This window comes from Callithrix jacchus, chromosome 14 (assembly GCF_049354715.1).
Source record: "Callithrix jacchus isolate 240 chromosome 14, calJac240_pri, whole genome shotgun sequence".
Classification (NCBI taxonomy): Eukaryota; Metazoa; Chordata; class Mammalia; order Primates; family Cebidae; genus Callithrix; species Callithrix jacchus.
Genome location: NC_133515.1, coordinates 27,354,439 through 27,372,694, shown reverse-complemented (window position 1 = coordinate 27,372,694; position 18,256 = coordinate 27,354,439). Strand labels below are relative to the sequence as shown.

General features: G+C 52.3%; 1 protein-coding gene across 5 annotated transcripts; it reads right to left on the bottom strand.

Annotated features, from left to right (window-relative positions):
- Positions 1–6,588: 6,588 nt before the first annotated feature.
- SFTPB (surfactant protein B) lies at positions 6,589–16,657 on the bottom strand. 5 transcript variants are annotated; one of them, XM_035272042.3, is made up of 11 exons: positions 16,511–16,593; positions 16,074–16,201; positions 15,536–15,607; positions 15,046–15,171; positions 14,091–14,255; positions 13,775–13,864; positions 11,537–11,720; positions 11,220–11,365; positions 9,474–9,656; positions 9,004–9,085; positions 6,589–7,409 (listed from the first exon to the last, which is right to left on the bottom strand). In XM_035272042.3, the coding sequence occupies exons 1-10, from the start codon at positions 16,575–16,577 to the stop codon at positions 9,023–9,025; spliced, it is 1,224 nt and encodes a 407-aa protein (XP_035127933.3). In that variant the 5' UTR covers positions 16,578–16,593; the 3' UTR covers positions 6,589–7,409; positions 9,004–9,022. The 5 variants fall into 5 exon arrangements, with proteins under 5 accessions (XP_035127933.3, XP_008978644.3, XP_035127934.3 ...); XM_008980396.5 differs by having other exon boundaries at positions 9,576–9,656; XM_035272043.3 differs by lacking the exon at positions 16,074–16,201 and having other exon boundaries at positions 16,511–16,657.
- Positions 16,658–18,256: the final 1,599 nt, after the last annotated feature.

The window sequence follows — 18,256 nt, the reverse complement described above, 5'->3', positions numbered from 1 at the left end:
AGGGAAAAGCTTGGCACTTGGAAGTCAATCACCCATATTTTTTTGAGCAAATGCTTTAGTATTTAACCTCTTCTCTGTGTTGTCCTTTTGCACGAATGATTTTGTCTATACCCATCCAAGATGGTGAAGATAGGTATTGTCACTTAAAAGTTTGGGGACTTTTTCTTGGAGCTGACTGTCATATCCTGTGTGATCTCGAGGTCCTTTATGGGTAGACATGGCTTACTTCCTCCACTGCTATCTGGGCTGGGGCCTGGCCTGCATGTCTTCACAGCCAATCCCAGCATGCCCTTCGTGTTTTAGAGACCTCAAGCTCTGGCCAGAGTTTGAGCCACACATGTAGAAGAAGTGAAATTCAGTTCATTTTTCTTAGCATGACCCTACAGCCAGAGTCACAGAGGAAAAGATAGATAGGGAAAAAATACCTCAGATACATGATAGAGAAAAATTTGCAATGTATAGGAAAGTAAATAAATAAGTATACCTAGTTTTACATTTAAATTTTAATTTTTTTGAGATAGAGTCTCGCTCTGTCACCCAGACTGGTGTGCAGTGGTGTGATCATGGCTCACTGCAACCTTTACCTCCCAGGTTCAAGTGATTCTCCTGCCTCAGCCTCCCAAGTAGCTGGGACTACAGGCGTGTGCCACCACGCCCGGCTAATTTTTGTATTTTTTTTAGTAGAGATGGGGTTTCACTGTGTTAGCCAGGATGGTTTCAATCTCCTGACCTCGTGATCCACCCACCTCAGCCTCCCAAAGTGCTGGGGTTATAGGTGTGAGCCACTGCGCCTGGCCCTTAGTTTATTTTTACTGGCAAAACAATAAGAGAAAGAAATCTAAACAGAAAATTGGGCAAAAATCCCAAGCAGGCATCTCGCAAAGGATGAAATACAAATGGCCAATAAATATGTGAAAAGGTATTTATTTGGTAACTAAAGAAATGCATGGCTGGGTGAGGTGGCTCACACCTGTAATCCCAGCACTTTGGGAGGCCAAGGTAGATGGATCACGGGGTCAGGAGATTGAGACCATCCTAGCCAACACGGTGAAACCCTGTCTTTACTAAAAATACAAAAAATTAGCTGTGTGTGGTGGTGCATGCCTGTAATCCCAGCTCTTTGGGAGGCTGAGACAGGAGAATCGCTTGAACCTACGAGGCAAAGGTTGCAGTGGGCTGAGATCATGCCATTGCACTCCAGCCTGGAGACAGAGCTAGAGTCTGTCTCAAAGAAAAAGAGAAATAAATGCAAATTAGAACAACCATCATGAGACATCATTGAAAAATATTTTTGGATTAGCAGAAAGAAAAAAAGGAACAAAACCAAAACAAAACAAATATTTTGGATAGGCTGGGCGAGGTGGCTCACACCTGTGATCCCAGCAATTTAGTGGGCCAACGCCGGTGGATCATCTGAGGTCAGGAGTTCGAGACCAGCTTGGCCAACATGGTGAAACCACATCTCTACTAAAAAACCAAAAATTAGCCAAGTGTGGTAGCGCATGCCTGTAGTCCCAGGTACTCTGGAGGCTGAGGTGGGAGAATTGTTTGAACCTGGGGGGCAGAGGTTGCAGTGAGCCGAGATATTGCCACTGCACTCCAGCCTAGGTGACAGAGTGAGACTCCCTCTCAAAAAACAAAAACAGATATATATATATATATCTTGGATTAGCAAAGATTGAAAGATTGTTAATACTCCAGTTTGGTGAGAATGGAGAGAGGCACTTATTTTCTGTTGGGATAGAAATTGGTACAGCTGGCACAGAGGACCAGATTGGTAATCCAGCCTCTGTTAAAAGTAAAGGTGTCCCCCAGATTTCATGTCTCGGAATTGATTCTAAGAAGATAGACAAACAAAGATGAAAGTGCAAAGATTTTTATTCTTCACAAATCATTGATAACAGTTGTTTAAAGAAAGTAAGGGCCAGCCATAGTATCTGATGCCTGCAGTCCTAGCAATTAAGGAGGCAGAGGCAGGAGGATTGCTTGAACCCCGGAGTTCCAGGCTACCGTAAGCCATGATCGCACTAACGCACTCTAGCCTGGGAGACAGCTGTCATGTGATGATTAGCAATGCTAGTACTTACCTTTGTTGACCCAAAAAGGTTATTGTTAAATGAACACTGCAGGTTACAAAGCAGGATGTATAGGATGTTTCTGTTTTTGGAGATCTGCTATGTCTGTTTTTGTATATGTGCACAGAAAGCTTTGGAATTATAGATAATATGTTAATATTGATTATGTCATAGATTTTAAAATTTCAGTTATTTATTAGGGAGACATAATGTAACTGTCTTTATTTCCCTATAACTGAACTCATTTTGGCTCAAAACATATTATTTCTCTTTCAGAGTAACTCATTCCCTTCTTAATACTCAGCCTCTTTTGGCTGACTAACCACTGACTCCTACTTCCCCTTTCCCTGGGAATATTTACAGATTGCCCTGTGGTGAGCAGAAGCATGGGGTACCAAGTGTTCCCTGGCCCTCCCGATCTCCCTGCGTGTCTTTCATCTTGCCTGATTGTCATCTTCTTGTGCCATCATTGCTACGTGTCTGATTTCTGCTCATCTCAAGATCCACTAAATCTGCCACAGATTCACCCCCAACCATGGGCTCCTATGGGTGCACCATCTTGTTCAGAGCCAATTCTGACTGCTTCTAAGTCCATGGGTTGCAGTTGCTCTTCTGCAGCCACATCACGCTGGGGACAAGCCGGCTGCCTAGCTCCATCCCTCAGGCTGGCATCCTCGCCCTTTCTGATGTCCTGTGAGAGGCAGGCTTCTCTTAGAAGCCCACACCCTGGAAAGTGAAGAATAAGTTCCCTCCTCTTGGGCTATAATCCCTCCTGGGACTTCTTTTCCCCTGCCTTCCTACGGGCAGGGGTGCAGAATGTTGGACACTTCTCAGGGACGCTTGGAGTCTCAAGTGTAGCCACTTCCTGCCAATTTTTATCCCCCTACCAGCCAGTCAACTCTTTTTAAAAATTAATTAATTAATTGAGATAAGATCTCTCTGTGTCACCCAGGGACAGTGGCATCATCATGGCTCACTGCAGACTTGACCTCCCGGATTCAAGTGATCCTCCCACCTCTGCCTCCTGAATAGCTAGGACCACAGACACACACCACCACGCCCAGCTAATTTTTGTATCCTTTTTTTTTCTTTGAGATAGAGTGTTGCTCTTGTTGCCCAGGCTGGAGTGCAGTGGTGCGATTTTGGCTCCCTGCAACCTCTGTCTTCTGTGTTCAAGTGATTCTCCTGCCTCAGCTGCCTGAGTGGCTGGGAATACAGGCGTGTGCCACCACATGTGGCTGATTTTGTATTTTTTTTTTTTTTTTTTTGAGATGAAATCTTGCTCTTGTCACCCAGGCTGGATTGCAGTGGCACACTCTTGGCTCACTGCAGCCTCCGCCTCCTGGGTTGAAGTGATTCTCCTGCCTCAGCATCCTGAGTAGCTGGGATTACAGGCACCTGCCACCACTCCTGGCTAATGCTTGTATTTTTAGTAGAGACAGGGTTTTATCATGTTGGCTACGCTGGTCTCAAATTCTTGACTTTGCGATCTGCCTGCCTCGGCCTCCCAAAATGCTGGGATTACAGGCATAAACCATCATGCCCAGCCCTAATTTTGTATATATATATGTTTTTTAGTAGATACAGGGTTTCACCATGTTGGTCAGGCTGATCTCAGCTCTCTGCAACCTCCACCTCCCGGGTTCAAGTGATTCTCCTGGCTCGGCCTCCCAAGTAGCTGGGATTACAGGTGCCCACCACCATGCCCAGGTAATTTTTGTATTTTTAGTAGAGATGGGGTGTCACCATGTTAGTCAGGATGGTCTTGATTTGCTGACCTTGTGATCTGCCCACCTCGGCCTCCCAAAGTGCTGGGATTACAGGTGTGAGCTATTGTGCCCAGCCAAGTTTTTTTTATTTTTTATAGAGATAGGGTTTTGCCATGTTACCCAGGCTGGTCTTGAACTCCTGGGCTCAAGTGATCCACCCACCTCAGCCTCCCAAAGTCTGTCAACTCTTGACCTCCTTTTGAGTAAAGCCTCCTTTTTCATTCTCAGGCACTCATTACTACTCTTATTTTGAGGATAAACTATTAATGCCTCCCCTTCTTCAAATATTGGCTTTCCATTGTCCCAATCAAGCTTTTTAATTTATTATTTATTTATTATTATTTTTTTAGACAGGGTCTCTCACTCTCTCCCCAGCTGGGGTGCAGTGGTGCGATCTCGGCTCACTGCAACCTCCACCTCCTGGGTTCAAGCGAGAATCCTGCCTCAGCCTCCTGAATAGCTGGGATTACAGGTGCCTGCCACCATGCCCAGTTAATTTTTTGAATTTTTAGTAGAGACGGGGTTTTGTCATTTTTTGCCTGCCTCGGCTTCCCAAAGTGCTGGGATTACAGGCTTGAGCCACCACACCGGCCTTTTATTTTTATTTTTTAAAATTTAAAACACCCTTTTCCTCAGAGAGTTGCATTTTGTAATTGAAACAATGGCTTTAAAGACAGTAGTTAGCAGGCTGGGTGCGGTGGTTCAAGCCTGTAATCCCAGCACTTTGGGAGGCCGAGGTGGGCAGATCATGAGGTCAGGAGTTTGAGATCAGCCTGACTAACATGGTGAAACCCTATCTCTACTAAAAACACAAAAATTAGCCAGGTGTGGTGGCACACCCTTGAATTCCCAGCTACTCGGGAAGCTGAGGCAGGAGAATTGTTTGAACCAGGGACACGGAGGTTGCAGTGAGCTGAGATCGTGCCACTGCACTGCATGCACTCCAGCCTAGGAGACAAAGCAAGACTCCATCTCAAAAGCAAAGAAACAAAAAAGACAGGTGTATGATAGAATATTTTAGGAATAATAATTATAATAATAAAAAAAGACAGTAGTTAGTTAGCTATAGTTTACAAACATCTACTTAAAAGTTAAAATCCAGGAGCCAATGACTTGTGTATCTCATCTGTAGCCCAAGAGCAGAATGCATAGACAGCTCTTCTTGGCGCTTGAATGGTGGAGGTGTGGAGCCAGAGGGTGCGGGGAGAGGACTGAAAAAGCCCCAATCTCAGTGTCAAAATACACATCCAGCAATAGCTCTCTCCTGGGCTTGAGGGGGGGAAGAGAGAGAGAGAGAGAGAGAGAGAGAGAGAAAGAAGGAAGGAAGGAAAAGAAAGAGAAAGAAAAGAAAAAGGAAGAAAGGAAAGGAAAGAAAGAAGCTACAGAAAAAAAGAGAGTGGAAATCTTTCTTTCCTCTCTTTCTTTCTCTTCTTTCTTTTCTTTCCTCCTCCCCTCCCTTCTTCTCCCTTCGATACAGTTTTACTCTTGTTGCTGAGGCTAAACTGCAATGGCGCAATCTCAGCTCAATGCCACCCCTACCTCTCCAGTTCAAGCCTCTTGCCTCAGCCTCCCGAGTAGCTGGGATTACAGGCATGTACCACCACACCCTGCTAATTTTGTATTTGTAATAGATACAGGGTTGCTCCATGTTGGTCAGGCTGATCTGGAACTCCTGGCCTCAGATGATTCAGCTCCCAAAGTGCTGGGATTACAAGCGTGAGCCACTGCGCCCCGATGTACTTCTTTTATAATAAGAAATATGACAAAAGTTCTTCTACAAATAAAGGGACACTTGCAGGCATTGCAGTCCTTAAGGCCAAGGCTTATTTGGCTTTTTGTTTATTTTTAGGTTTTTGGTGTCCTTGCGACCTCACCTCATCCCAGTGAGTAGAGACTGAGAGGGGAGAGCAGTAGCCGGAGGGCAGGTGGGGAGCACTTGTGAGGGAGAGGAGCTGTGGACACCCACTTCTCTGCCAAGGGAGACAGTGAGGTGGGCTGTGGCCCGCTGACTTCAGGGTGAGGCCACAGCTACTGCAGCACTTCTTTTTTTTTTTTTTAAGGAAGAGTCTTGCTGTGTCACCCAGGCTGGAGTGCAGTAGCACGATCTTGGCTCACTGCAACCTCCACCCCTCCCAGGTTCAAGTGATTCTCTTGCCTAAGCCTCCCAAGTAGCTGGGACTACAGTCACCTACCACTATTCCTGGCTAATTTTTGTATTTTTAGTAGAGATGGGCCAGGCTGGTCTTGAACTGCTGACCTTGTGATCCCCCTGCCTTGGCCTCCCAAAGTGCTAGGATTACAGGCATGAGCCACTGTGCCTGGCCGGCACTTCATTCATTCATTCACTGAGATAGAGTTTTGCTCTATTGCCCAGGCTGGAGTGCAGTGGTGTGATTTCAGAACTTCTTATTTATTTATTTATTTAATTATTTACTGAGATAAAGTCTTGCTCTGTTGCCCAGGCTGGAGTGCAGTGGTGTGATCTCGGTTCACTGCAACCTCCCTCCTGGGCTCAAGCAATTCTCCGACCTCAGCCTTCTGAGTAGCTGGGATTACAGGCATGCACAACCATGGTTGGCTAATTTTTTGTGTTTTTAGCAGAGACAGGGTTTCACCATGTTGTCCAGGCTGGTCTCAAATTCCTGACCTCAAGTGATCCTCTTGCCTTGGCCTCCCAAAGTACTGGGATTCCAGGCGTGAGCCCCGGTGCCTGGCCATACTGCAGCACTTTAAAGGACGGTGTCTTTTTCTTTTTCGTACAAGAGAATAGGACTTTATTAGCATTGGTGCAGGTTTGCATTACACAGGAATGGGTTCTTAGCATGCACAAGCCCAGCTGGGCTTCAAGCAGATAAATCATAGCAGAAACAGAATTGCCCTTGGACTTTCAATCAAAAGCTGGAAGTCCACCTTACAGAAAGACAAAAAGAACCCCCCTTTTTATATCTTAACAAAGGGACAGCTCTCAAGCAACAGAGCATCTTGAGGGAAGAAGCTTGCCCGGTCGCCATCCATCATGCTAGAGTGTGCCGTGTCCACCCTGGACCACGCCAGGGAGTTCCTGATTTTTTGAAAAAGCTCAACCGAAGGATTTCTGATGTCTATCTTGTAGAGTTCTGTATGTTCCCATTTTTTATTCTTCTGAATTTAGAATGGCAAATAACTGTAAAAACCAGCCTTTGCGTGCATGGGGGTGGGTGTGAGGCGGGTGGCGGGGCAGTGTTTCCTGTGGAGCGGTGGCTGGCTTCTCCTGAGCCCAGCCCTGGGAGGCCATGGTAGGCGTGGAGACTGCAGAGCTCCTCCAGATGCTGCCCTCACCGCGCCTCGCACCAGAGACGACAGAAGTGGCTCTGGCGTCTGGCTGTGGTTGAGCTGAAACAGACAAGGCTGACACAGGGCTGGGGGCCCGTGGTTCACCAGTGGAAGTGACTCCAGAGGAAGAGCAATGGGGAGGATGATGTGGGAGCTGAGGCTTTTTTTCAGTGTGGCAGCTGGCCAGGAAGCAGCGGGAAGAGCCTTGTCACCATGGTCCCAGAGCCCCTCTCACTAGGCTCCTCCTTTGCAGCTGAGGAGGATAAGGGTGTGAGAGGGGTTGTGTGTGTCCTGCCTGGGGACCCACAGCCAGGTGATAGCAGAGTTCAGTTTGAAGCCCAGGCCTCCCTTGCCAACCCACTGGTCTTGCTGTTTCAGCAGGGAAGGCTGGGACCCCTGGGAGCTGGGGAAAGGTGACTGCCCTGGTTCTGGGTGACTCCCTACCCCCGGGACCCCAGCTGTCATCAGTGGGGCAAGGAGACATTAAACGTCCCTGTGGGACAGACAGGTCTGAGTTGGAGAGGACCTCCCCTCCCCACTGCCTCCCACAGGGGCTCGTGATTCAAGGTTTCAGGAGCAGGGCTGGCTCTCCCGCCTCAGATGGAAGAAGTGGACTTGGCTGTGAGCTCCAGGAGGGCAGAGCTCCCAGCCTTCCATCTGCAGCCATAGCCCTGGCCCCTAGGTTGTGGTCTGGCTACAGACACTAATTTTTTTTTTTCTTTGCCTCAGCTTCCCTAGTAGCTGGGATTATAGGCATGTGCCACCATGCCCCGCTAATTTTGTATTTTTAATAAAGACAGTGTTTCTCCATGTTGGTCAGGCTGGTCTCAAACTCCGACCTCATGATTCACCCACCTTGGCCTCCTAAAGGGCTGGGATTACAGGCATGAGCCACTAGGGAGGCCTAGGCTTCAAAAAAAGATGGAGTTTTGCTCTTGTTGCCCAGGCTGGAGTACAGTGGCGAGATCTTGGCTCACTGCAACCTCTGCCTCCTGGGTTCAAGCTATTCTCCAGCCTCCCAAGCAGCTGAGATTACAGGCGTGCGCCATCATGCACCGCTAATTTTGCATTTTTAGTAGAGATGGGGTTTCTCCATGTTGATTAGGCTGGTCTCGAACTCCGGACTTTAGGTGATCTGCTTGCCTTGGTTTCCCAAAGTGCTGGGATTATAGGCGTGAGCTACCGCGCCCAGCCCTGGCCTTATGTTTTTCAAAGTGAGGGAACAAATGAATAAGTGACCACCATGTTAGGAGCTGGCTTTAAGCAGAATTGTAAAGTGGACCAAGCTTGCTCTCAAGTTCATCTTGAGCCCTGGTTGCTGTGTCCTGCCCTCTCAGGGTCATTTCCCAGCTCCCAGGCACCTGCTCACAGAGGCTACATCTGGGCCCCCTCCATCCTAAGATTCTCCTCCGACTTAGAACCCAGCAGTAGGGAGAGAATGTGTCTCAAGAGGGTGGAGTTAGGTGATCTGGGCCTTCCTGGCATCTGAGGGGAGACAGCTTTGCGTAGCAAAGTCTGATTTCCTCTGAGCCCCAGAAAAGCTTGGCCTTGGCCAGAATATATTGAACCATGGGGGTCAGTGAGTCCTGGGGGCAAGCTCTGATGGGGAGGCCTGGGACAGGGGCTGGGGAGCTGGGGTTGGGTGCTCAGCGACTGGGGTCCTGGAGAGGGCATTTTCCTGATGTTGGGCCAGAAGCCCTCAGGAGCCTCCAGCTGTGTGGTGAGAGGGAGGACGGAGCAGCCGGCAGGAGTGGCCGCCTCTTCCTGCTTGTCGAGCAGACAGGCCCACCCCCATGCCCTGATGGTCAGGCCCCCTTCCCTCCCCACAGCTGGGAGCCTGGACTCACCTGGACAGCTGAGTTCTCATCAGAGGTCGGGGCTGTGGATACACTGGAGAGGACTGGACAGGGTCCCACACACCCCTAGGGCCTGTCACAGGGACAGTGTCAGGGCTGAGACCTTGGCCCCCTCAGCTTCCCACGCCCAGCTCCTCTGGGAAAGAACAGCACTCACTCCACCTGCCACCTAGCGGGTGCTCCCTGTGTGACTCCGCAGACCCCTTGGGCCACTCCCTGAGCCACAGGCATTAGGGCTTAGAGCCTGAGGAGGTGAGGTGTTCACTCCAGAACACCCACTTTGTACCCTACCCCACCAGCACACACTGGCCAGGGAACACAGCCCATCCCATAATGGACATCCAGCCACACTCCTCGGGCCGTCCCTCCCTTTCCAACCCCCTTTTTATGCTATAGTAACTTTTCTACATGGAAACAGTGAGGGGTGCCTCCCATACCCTGGCCCGTGCACGTGGGGCTACCTTGGACCCAGGAGAGTGGGGCCTCTGAGGATCACAGACCCAGCAGTCGGGGTCTCTGGAAGCTGAGGGAAGTCCTAGGACCAACCAGGAGGGTGGGTGTACCTGGCAGGTGGTGTGGGCATCCCAGCCCCTGGATGCCAGGGTCAGCAGCTGGGGTGTGTGCTGCTCCACAAATTGGTTGCACTGAAGAAGGAGAGACACAGCAGTGGAGGCGATCCGGGCCCTTTGCAGGACATCCCTATTATGTGGTCCTGGCCTCTCCACTTCTCTGGGTCACTCTAGGGCTCCCTCCTGACTCTTCCATCAGCCCTCACTGAACAGCTCTGGCTGCAGTTAAAACCCTTAACAAACCGGAGCCAGCTGAAATGGAGGGCTTCCATCAGAAAAGCAAGCGACACTGGAGACAGAGGGTCTTCAAACTAAGGCAGAGGCTGGGCCAGGTGGCCCACGCCTGTAACCCCAGCACTTTGGGAGGCTGAGGTGGGCAGATCACGAGGTCAAAAGTTCGAGACCAGCCTGACCAACATGGTGAAACCCCGTCTCTACTAAAAATACAAAAATTAGCCGGGCGTGATGGTGCATGCCTGTAATCCTGGCTAGTCTGGAGGCTGAGGCAGGAGAATCACTTGAACCTGGGAGGTGGGGGTTGCAGTGAGCCAAGATTGTGCCATTGCACTCCAGCCTGGTGACAGAACAAGACTCTGCCTCAAAAACAAAAACAAAAACAAAAACAGAACTCAGGCAGAGAGATGGAATCTCAGCCACTACCCTTCCCTCTACCTCCATTTCAGTTCTAGGAGGAACCTTAATATTCATCTGGTCCTTGAGACTAGATGTGATGGGCAGTGGGGAGGCTTGGGAGTTGCTGAGCAGGGAGTACTGTGCGGACAGCCACCTCCTTGGGAAGAGCATCAGCTGGCTTGCCTCAGGACAGCATCTCCATTTAAGAAGGGAAGTTCCTGGCTGGGTGTGGTGGCTCACACTTCTAATTCCAGCTCTTTGGGAGGCTGAGGCGAGCTGATCACCTGAGGTTAGGAGTTCGAGACCAGTCTGACCAACATGGTCAAACCTTCTCGCTACTAAAAATACAAAAATTAGCCAGGCGGGGTGGCGCATGCCTGTAATCCCAGCTACTCAAGAGGCTGAGGCAAGAGAATCGCTGAGAGGCTGAGGCAAGAGAACCCAGGAGGCAGAGGCTGCAGTGAACCAAGATCATGCCATTATACTCCAGCCTGGGGGACAAGAGCGAAATGCCTTCTCAAAAAAAAAAGAAGGGAATTTCCTGTCATTGGGTATTGGCAGGGGCCCTAGGACCTTCAAGCCCAGCCCTCTCCTTTTGCGGATGGGTTTGTCCTGAGTGAGTCATATCTTGAGGAGGGCAGGGGCATAATGAGATCAGGACTCTGGAGAGAAGGCCAGTCGCTTTCCTGGCTCCAGCTGACCCTGGCATTATTCATCTCCTGGTAGATAACTGGGCCTCTGAAGGCTGCCTGTCGCTTACTCAGCCTGTGAAGGGGGCCTGCTAGTCTTCTGGAGCCCATAGCCCTTTGTCCAGAAGCGACTCCTGACACTTAGCAGACTCTGCCCTAAGTTACAGTCCTACCGTTGTCTGCCCCACATCCTGTCTGCCTGTCTGTGCTCCAGTCCGGCCCATCCTATGTGTCTCTGGCTGCAAAGTCCTTCTTGGGCTCAGCCTTCCACCTTGAACAGGCCCTGACCACAAGTCCCCGTGTGCCTGCCCCGTACCTTTTCCCTGTCCAGCCAGGAGCCGAGGCAGGTCTGGAGCATTGCCTGTGGCATGGCCTGCTCGCTGCTGTTCCCAGCCTGGGTGGTCATGGACATGCAGAGCCGGCACTCGAAGTCTTGTGGCAGCCATTCTCCTGTCGGCAACCCTAGAGAGGCAAGAGTTAGGGGGAAGCAGGCAAGACCACCCTACAGAGGTGTTCAGTTTCTGTCCTCCTTGGTGCATTGCAGTGGGACCACATAGGGAGAGGGTCATGCAGGGGCAGGGGAGGAGGAGGAGGAGAGTGGGCATTGGGCTAAGGATCAGGCGGTGGGCTCACCTGGGGCAGCGCTGTCATTCAGGGAGCACCGGAGGACGAGGCCGCACACCAGCTGGGGCAGCATGCGGCCCAGCAGCGTGTCAAGCAGGATGACGGTGTAGCGCTCTGCCAGGCACTGGCAGATGCCTCCCGCCACCAGGGGTACCACGCGGCACACCTGGGCCACTGCCACAGCTAGCACACCCTGGGGGCGGGGGCGGAGAGAGGCCAGCATGGCGCCTTCACTTGGCAGCTTCCACTCTGCCCAGCACTCAGCTAGGCACTTCCTACGCATTCCCTCATTCTCTTCTAGAAGGGAGGGCAAGGCTGTAAACAAATGACACTGGGGGTTGAAGAGTCCAGGGGATGCAGGGGACTGGCCCAGAGTGACTGAATGTAGGAGCCATCTTCGGACCTATGCCTGGCTCCAAAGGCTCTGGCTCACAGCTAGTGACTCTCAAACTGATCCGCTGGACCTGACCTTCCCCCAAGGCTTGCGATTCAGCTGCCTGCCTGACTCTCCTCTCCTGCGCTTCCCACAGGCATCTCAAACTCAGCATGGCCAGGAGGGAGCTCTCTGTTTTTCTGCTCAAACCTGTTTCTTCTTGAGTCTCTCCATCTCAGCTGCTGGCATTACAGAAGGCTGATTGCTCTGGCTGGTCTGTAAAAGTCACTGTGGAGTTCCCCCTGGTCCTCATGCTCCAGGCCCATCCATGCCCAAGTGTAGTAAGCCCACCTCCCAAACTCGTCCCCAGGCCAGCCTTCAGCTCTGTTCCTGTCACATCGCCTCTTACTGTGATCTCTGCAGTGATCTTCCTTCCTTTCCTCCCTCCCTCCCTTCCTGCTTTCCTTCTTTCCTTCCTTTGTCCTGCTCTATCACCCAGGCTGGAGTGCAGTGGCTCAATCTCGGCTCACTGCAACCTCCCAGGTTCAAGTGATTCTCCTGCCTCAGCCCCCTGAGTAGCTGGGACAGGCATGTGTTACCACACCCAGCTAATTTTTGTATTTTTTATTAATTTTTTTTTTGAGACGGAATTTCGCTGTTGTTGCCCAGGCTGGAGTGCAATGGTGCGATCTCGGCTCACTGCAACCTCCACCTCCCAGGTTCAAGCGATTCTCCTGCCTTGACCTCCAGAGTAGCTGGGATTATAAGCATGAGTCATCACGTTGAGCTAATTTTGTATTTTTAGTAGAGATGGGGTTTCTCCATGTCAGGTTGGTCTCGAACTCCTGACCTCAGGTGGTCCGCCTGCCTCCGCCTCCCAAAGTGTTGGGATTATAGACGTGAGCCACCTTGCCTGGCTGATTTTTGTATTTTTAGTAAAGACAGGGTTTCACCATGTTGTCCAGGCTGGTCTTGAACTCCTGGGTTCAAGTGATCCACCTGCCTCAACCTTCTAAAGTGCTGGGATTACAGATGTGAACCACTGTGCTTGGCCTTGATGTTGCTTAACGTGGCTTGGAAAGGTCTCCCTGGCCTGGCCGTGCCTGCCTCCTGCGCCACTGCACCAGTCTCCGTTCCTTAGCCTTGCCCAGCTTGCTCCTTCGGGAGGCCCTCTGCCTAATAGGGCCTCTAGGTCATCCTCTAGGTTTCAGCTTGATTGTCACCCCTCAGAGACTCTTCCTGACATGCCAGCATCATCCCCACACTGGCCATCCCTCATCCTGCTTGAATCCTCCGCATTCTGAAAACTCCCCCACCACAGCACAAGCTCTGGGAAATCAGGAACCTCACCTGCTGCTGTGAGCCACCCGTGGCTCATGCCACCCTATCTGGGGAAGGCTGAGGGGGCAGGGCCTTTCCTCATTTGGGCCCCATTGTGGGGCAAGGTAGCCCGGCTGGTGGGGCCACTGGGCAACAGCCACTACAGGTCTGGAAGACTCCAAGTAGGACTGAGGCAGGGATGGGGAATCTATCTGTGGAAATTCTTCTTGAAAAATCAAAGCAACTTTTCTACAGAGACCTCTGGGGATGCTTCTCCATCAGTTGGTGAGCTGCTGGAAGACAAGGCTGCATCTTGTCCGTTTTCGCACTTTGGCACCTGGAGTGGCACCTCCATGCAGTGGGGGCTTAATGTTTGTTGCATGAACTGTAGGCCTGACACCTACCAGGCCTGGGTCCCCTGGGTGGGGGAAATGCACAAGCGGCTCTCTCCCCTCTTAACTTCTGGCAGCCAGCTGGGCCCTGAAGGGGGTGTGAATTGGGAGGGGGCGCTGCAGGGAACCCTCCTGGGCTCTGGGCTGCCCTGGATGCCTCACCTTGGGAATCATGCCTTGGACCCGCTTGATCAGAATCCTGCAGAGCCAGCAGTAAGGGAGAGGGATGGGGAATTGCTGCTCAGAGAGATCCTGGGGAGAGAATTGGGTGGAGGCCAGGCTGGGTGCTGGGAGAAGAGTCCTCCAGGCTCTCCTCCCCTCCCTTTTCCTCCCTTTCTCTCCCTCCTCCCTTAGGCCCTGCCTGGAACTTCCCATCCCCTTCCCAGCCCTGCCTCTCCCAGGGCCCAGTGCCATGGGCTTCAGAGGTGGCCCTAGACCTCTGGATCCCCACTCAACTGGCTGTGGGGGCCTCCCTCACCTGTGTGTAAGGCCCAGGCCTCGGCTGGAGGGCCCCCGGCAGCACAGGGAGGACCAGCTTGTCCAGTAGAGGGTTGGGCAAAGGGTCTGACATCCCTGGCTCCTGCTCTGGCTCTGGCTGCCAGGATTTGCACAGGCCCAGGTGCATACAGATGCCCTTTGAGTTCTGGGGCACAGCACAGAGGGAGAGTGTTAGGGTCTGGGAGGGAAGCCCACCCCTGTTCAGGCTGGCCCAAAGGCTCAGGGACCAGGACCACTGGAATGGGAGGAAGCAGGCCTAGTGGGGGTGCTGTGGTTTAGAGCTCTATGTGGGGACAAAAGGCAGAGACGGGGCTGTGTGGGGACTTTAGGGCAGGTGGCTGGGACTGTGTGTGAATGAGCATGAGCATATGTGTGAGAATGAATACGTGTGTAAGCATGTGTGTGAGTGAGGGTGTGAGGATGTGCAAGCACGCAGGCTCACCATATGTACCTTAACCTGGGGCTATGGTTGGGTGCATGGCTGAAGGGCACTTAGTTTCCTGGGCCCTTTGTGGCAGGGTGTGTGTGTGTCTGTGTGTGTGGCCAGCTGGGGTGCTCTGTGTGTGTCCGGTGGGGGTGCTGTATGTGTGTCTGGCTGTCTGGTGGGGGTGCTCTGTGTGTGTGTGTGTGTGTGTGTCTGGCTGGGGTGCTATGTGTGTGTTGTGTGTGTGTCCGTGTGTGTGTGTGCCCGCTGGAGTTGCTGTGTGTGTGTGTGTGTGTGTGTGTGTGTCTGGTGGGGGTGTTGTGTGTGTGTGTGTCTGGCTGGGGTGCTGTGTGTGTGTGTGCTGTATGTGTGTCTGTGTGTGTGTCCGGTGGGGGTGCTGTGTATGTGTGTGTGCGTTCGGAGACGGTTGGGGTGACGTGTGTGTAATTCCCATGGTGGGCACAGGGGCCTGCGTGGGGAGGCAGGAGAAAGGCGAGCTTGCAGCCCTCACAATCTGCTTCTGGAAGTAGTCGATGACCAGGGGGAAGTAGTCGTCGAGCACTTGGTTGCACTGGGGCATGAGCAGCTTCAAGGGGAGGGTGCTGCACTCCTGCTCCAGGAACTTCCGCATCCTGTCCTGAAAGGTTGGAGGGGCCGTCAGCTGGGCATCTTTGAGGTCTGCCCTGCCCAAGTCCCTGGACATAGGGCCCCATCAGGGGAGACCAACCCCTAGTCCCTCAGGGCACTGGAGTTCTAGAGTGTCAAGGAGGTATGTAGTTGGGCACAGGTAGGGCCCCTTCCCCTCAGGAAAGACCATCTCTGGCTGTGCTGTTGAGCTCATGGCCAAGACTTGCTCCCAGCTAGGAGGAGCTGGGAGTTCCCAGGTACACCCAGGCCTCCCACTCAGCCTGGAAATGGCCCCTTTAGGGGGCTCACCCCTTCCCTGCTTTGTCCCTCATCTCTTGGGTCCCAGCCTTCATCCAGGATCTGTGCCTCATTACCTGGAAAATGGCCTCCTTGGCCATCTTGGTAAGGATGTGGATGATGTCCTCACACTCTTGGCATAGGTCATCCTGGGGAGGGAGGGGGCCCCACGGCGGAGGACACATGAGTGGAGGGCATGCTCCCAGCTCCAGTCGGGAGGTTCGCTCCGGCAGAGGCCAACAGAGCACTCTAAGGCATAAACAGCTGCCCACCAGCCCATCTTGTCCCATCTTATCCACTCCATTCTGTCCACCCCATCCCATCCCATCCCATCCCATCCCATCCCATCCCATCCCATCCCATCCCATCCCATCCCATTCCATCCCATTCCATCCCATTCCATCCCATCCCATCTCATTCATCCGACTCCATCTATTCTGTCATCCTATCCCATTGAATCCATCCCATTCCATTTCATCCTATCTCATTTCATCTCACTCCATTCCATCTCTTCCATCCCCAGTGGGGGCTTCACTCCCCTCCTGCCCATCCAGAGCCCACCCGGCACCCTTCATCTCAGACCCACAGTTGCTGTGCATCCTTGGTGGTACTCACGGCTCCCACATGTCCCCAGACTTTCTGTAGGCAATGCCCTAGGGCTCTACATTGCAATGCTTGCTCTAGGCTTTGGCACCAGAACTCAGGGCCCTGGGCACAGGCCACGGATGAGGTGGTCCCGGCATCTGTGGTTCAGGGCCAGAGCAACCTTAGTCAGGATCTAGGTTACACACCTGGCCTCCTGATTTCACCCAACCTCTAAACCCAGTTTAGCTGGGAGTGAGAGGCCATTAAACATGTGGGAGGCAGACAGCTCTGGGTTCCACCTGCTCCAGGACCCACAAGCTGTGTGACCTTGGATAAGCTCTGAACTCTCTCCGAGCCCCAGCTGGTTTGTCTTTAAAATGAAGACACACTTGGGATGATGCCTGGCACAGAGCAGTGCTCAGTGAGTGGTGGAGCTGACTAGGAGAGGGAGGCTGAGGGAGACTCACCAGTGCCCGAGCCACAGAGTGTAGGCAGCAGCAGCAGCAGCCACTGCAGCAGGTGTAACTCACCCATGGCACCTCTGCAGCCTGGTACCCTGCTTGGGGCATGGCCTCTTATAGCTGGGCGGGGCGTGGGGGTGCTATGGGAATGGCAGTCACCTCAATGGCAGTGTTTGCCTTTGTCCTGGAGAGCCCTCCAGGTGCTTGATCCCACCTCTTCCCAGCAGGGACACTCCTGCCTGCCTTACCACCTGTCCTGGCTGATGTCCCCTTCCTGCTTTCTTTGCCCCCTGCCCAGATTCCCATGTGCCTGGACTTGCGGCTTCCTCCAACCAGGGATCTTTCAAGCATCCACACCTGGTCCCACCTCTCCAGGCCATGGGAGGGAAGCTGAGGAGGGTGGGGGGCATCTGGCTGGGGGCAGACAGGGTGATCCCATCCCACCCCTTCCTGGGCCTCCCAGCCCGCGCCCCCCCCCCCCACCGCCACTCTTGAGCAATGTTCTCAAGAGCTTCCTGCCTGGCTCTTAACCCAGGGCAAGCCCTGGAAGGGCAGACCCAGGACGCTCCCACATCTTCCTTACCTTTTCCCCTGAAAAAAACTGATTCTATGGACACATGGTTGGCATTAGTCAGGAGAGTATTTACATGGAACAGAAAAACACCCCGAGAGTCTGAGACAAGATTTCTGTGGCCCTGGAGCAGCTCGCAGACAGCCCTATTGGGTAGCTGCTGCCCATGGCCTCTGGGGAGCCCCTTCAGCGTAGGGGCTGGGGCATAGCTGCGATGGTTCAGCAGAAAGAAACTGTCGTCTGCAGCTGCAGGGGCTCTCAGGCAGGACCCCCACTGCAGAGTGCACTGGAGAAAAAGCTCACAGGCTGAGGGGGCAGAGGATATCTCATGTGGAAGAAGGAGAGCATTAGCTCATTGCCACCACCTTGACCATTGTGATCAATTTATCTATCTCTGCGGGAGCCCTCTCCCTAGTGAAAGCTCACAGGCCTCTAAACTCAGGAAGCACTACAGTGCTCTTGGGGTGGACAGGGCAGGAATTACTGCCGTGATAAAAAGAGTTGGGGCTGGGTGTGGTGGCTCACTCCTGTAATCCTAGCACTTTGGGAGACTGAGGGAGGAGGACTCCTTGAGCCCAGGAATTTGAGACCATCCTGGCCAATATAGTGAGACTCCATCATTACAACAAAATTTAAACATTATACAGGTGTGGTGGTGCATGCCTCTGGTCCCAGCTACTCAGGAGGCTGAAGCAGGAGGATTGCTGGAACCCAGCAGATCGCAGCTGTAGTGAGCTGTGATTGTGCCGCTGCACTCTGGACTGGGTAACAGAGATCCTGTACCAAAATTTTAAAAAAACGTTGAAAAAAAGGAAAAAAAGAAATGGACACAAGATGGCTAATGACACCCTCATGGTGACCCAAGGATTTATGTAGCTTCTGTTGGTTTCAAGCCCTTATCAGTACAACAAATACAGCTGCCATCATGGGAGTTCACCAAGACTGTGAAAATATGTAACCGAAGAGTAGGAACCCAGCGACCTTCATAGAACCTCAGGAAGGTGGAACTGGTGCATGTTTGTTATTTAGCATGTGTTAAACAAATGAGCCAGCGGGACCTGGTTTGAATACAATTAGGACAGGCTGCCAAGAGAGTAGGTATATGTGGCTGCCTGCCTTTAGGGGCATACTGGTCAAGGTGGTCTCGCTACCATAATGAAGAGCCCTCCAGTCTAAGGGCT

Coding starts and splice junctions, on each gene's coding strand:
- SFTPB (XM_035272042.3), bottom strand. CDS start 16,577: ATGGGTGAGTTACACCTGCTGCAGTGGCTGCTGCTGCTGCTGCCTACA. Junction 14,256..15,045: donor ACTACTTCCAGAAGCAGATT/GTGAGGGCTGCA, acceptor GCTGTGCCCCAG/AACTCAAAGGGCATCTGTAT. Junction 9,657..11,219: donor CCTGGCTGGACAGGGAAAAG/GTACGGGGCAGG, acceptor CTCCTTCTTCAG/TGCAACCAATTTGTGGAGCA.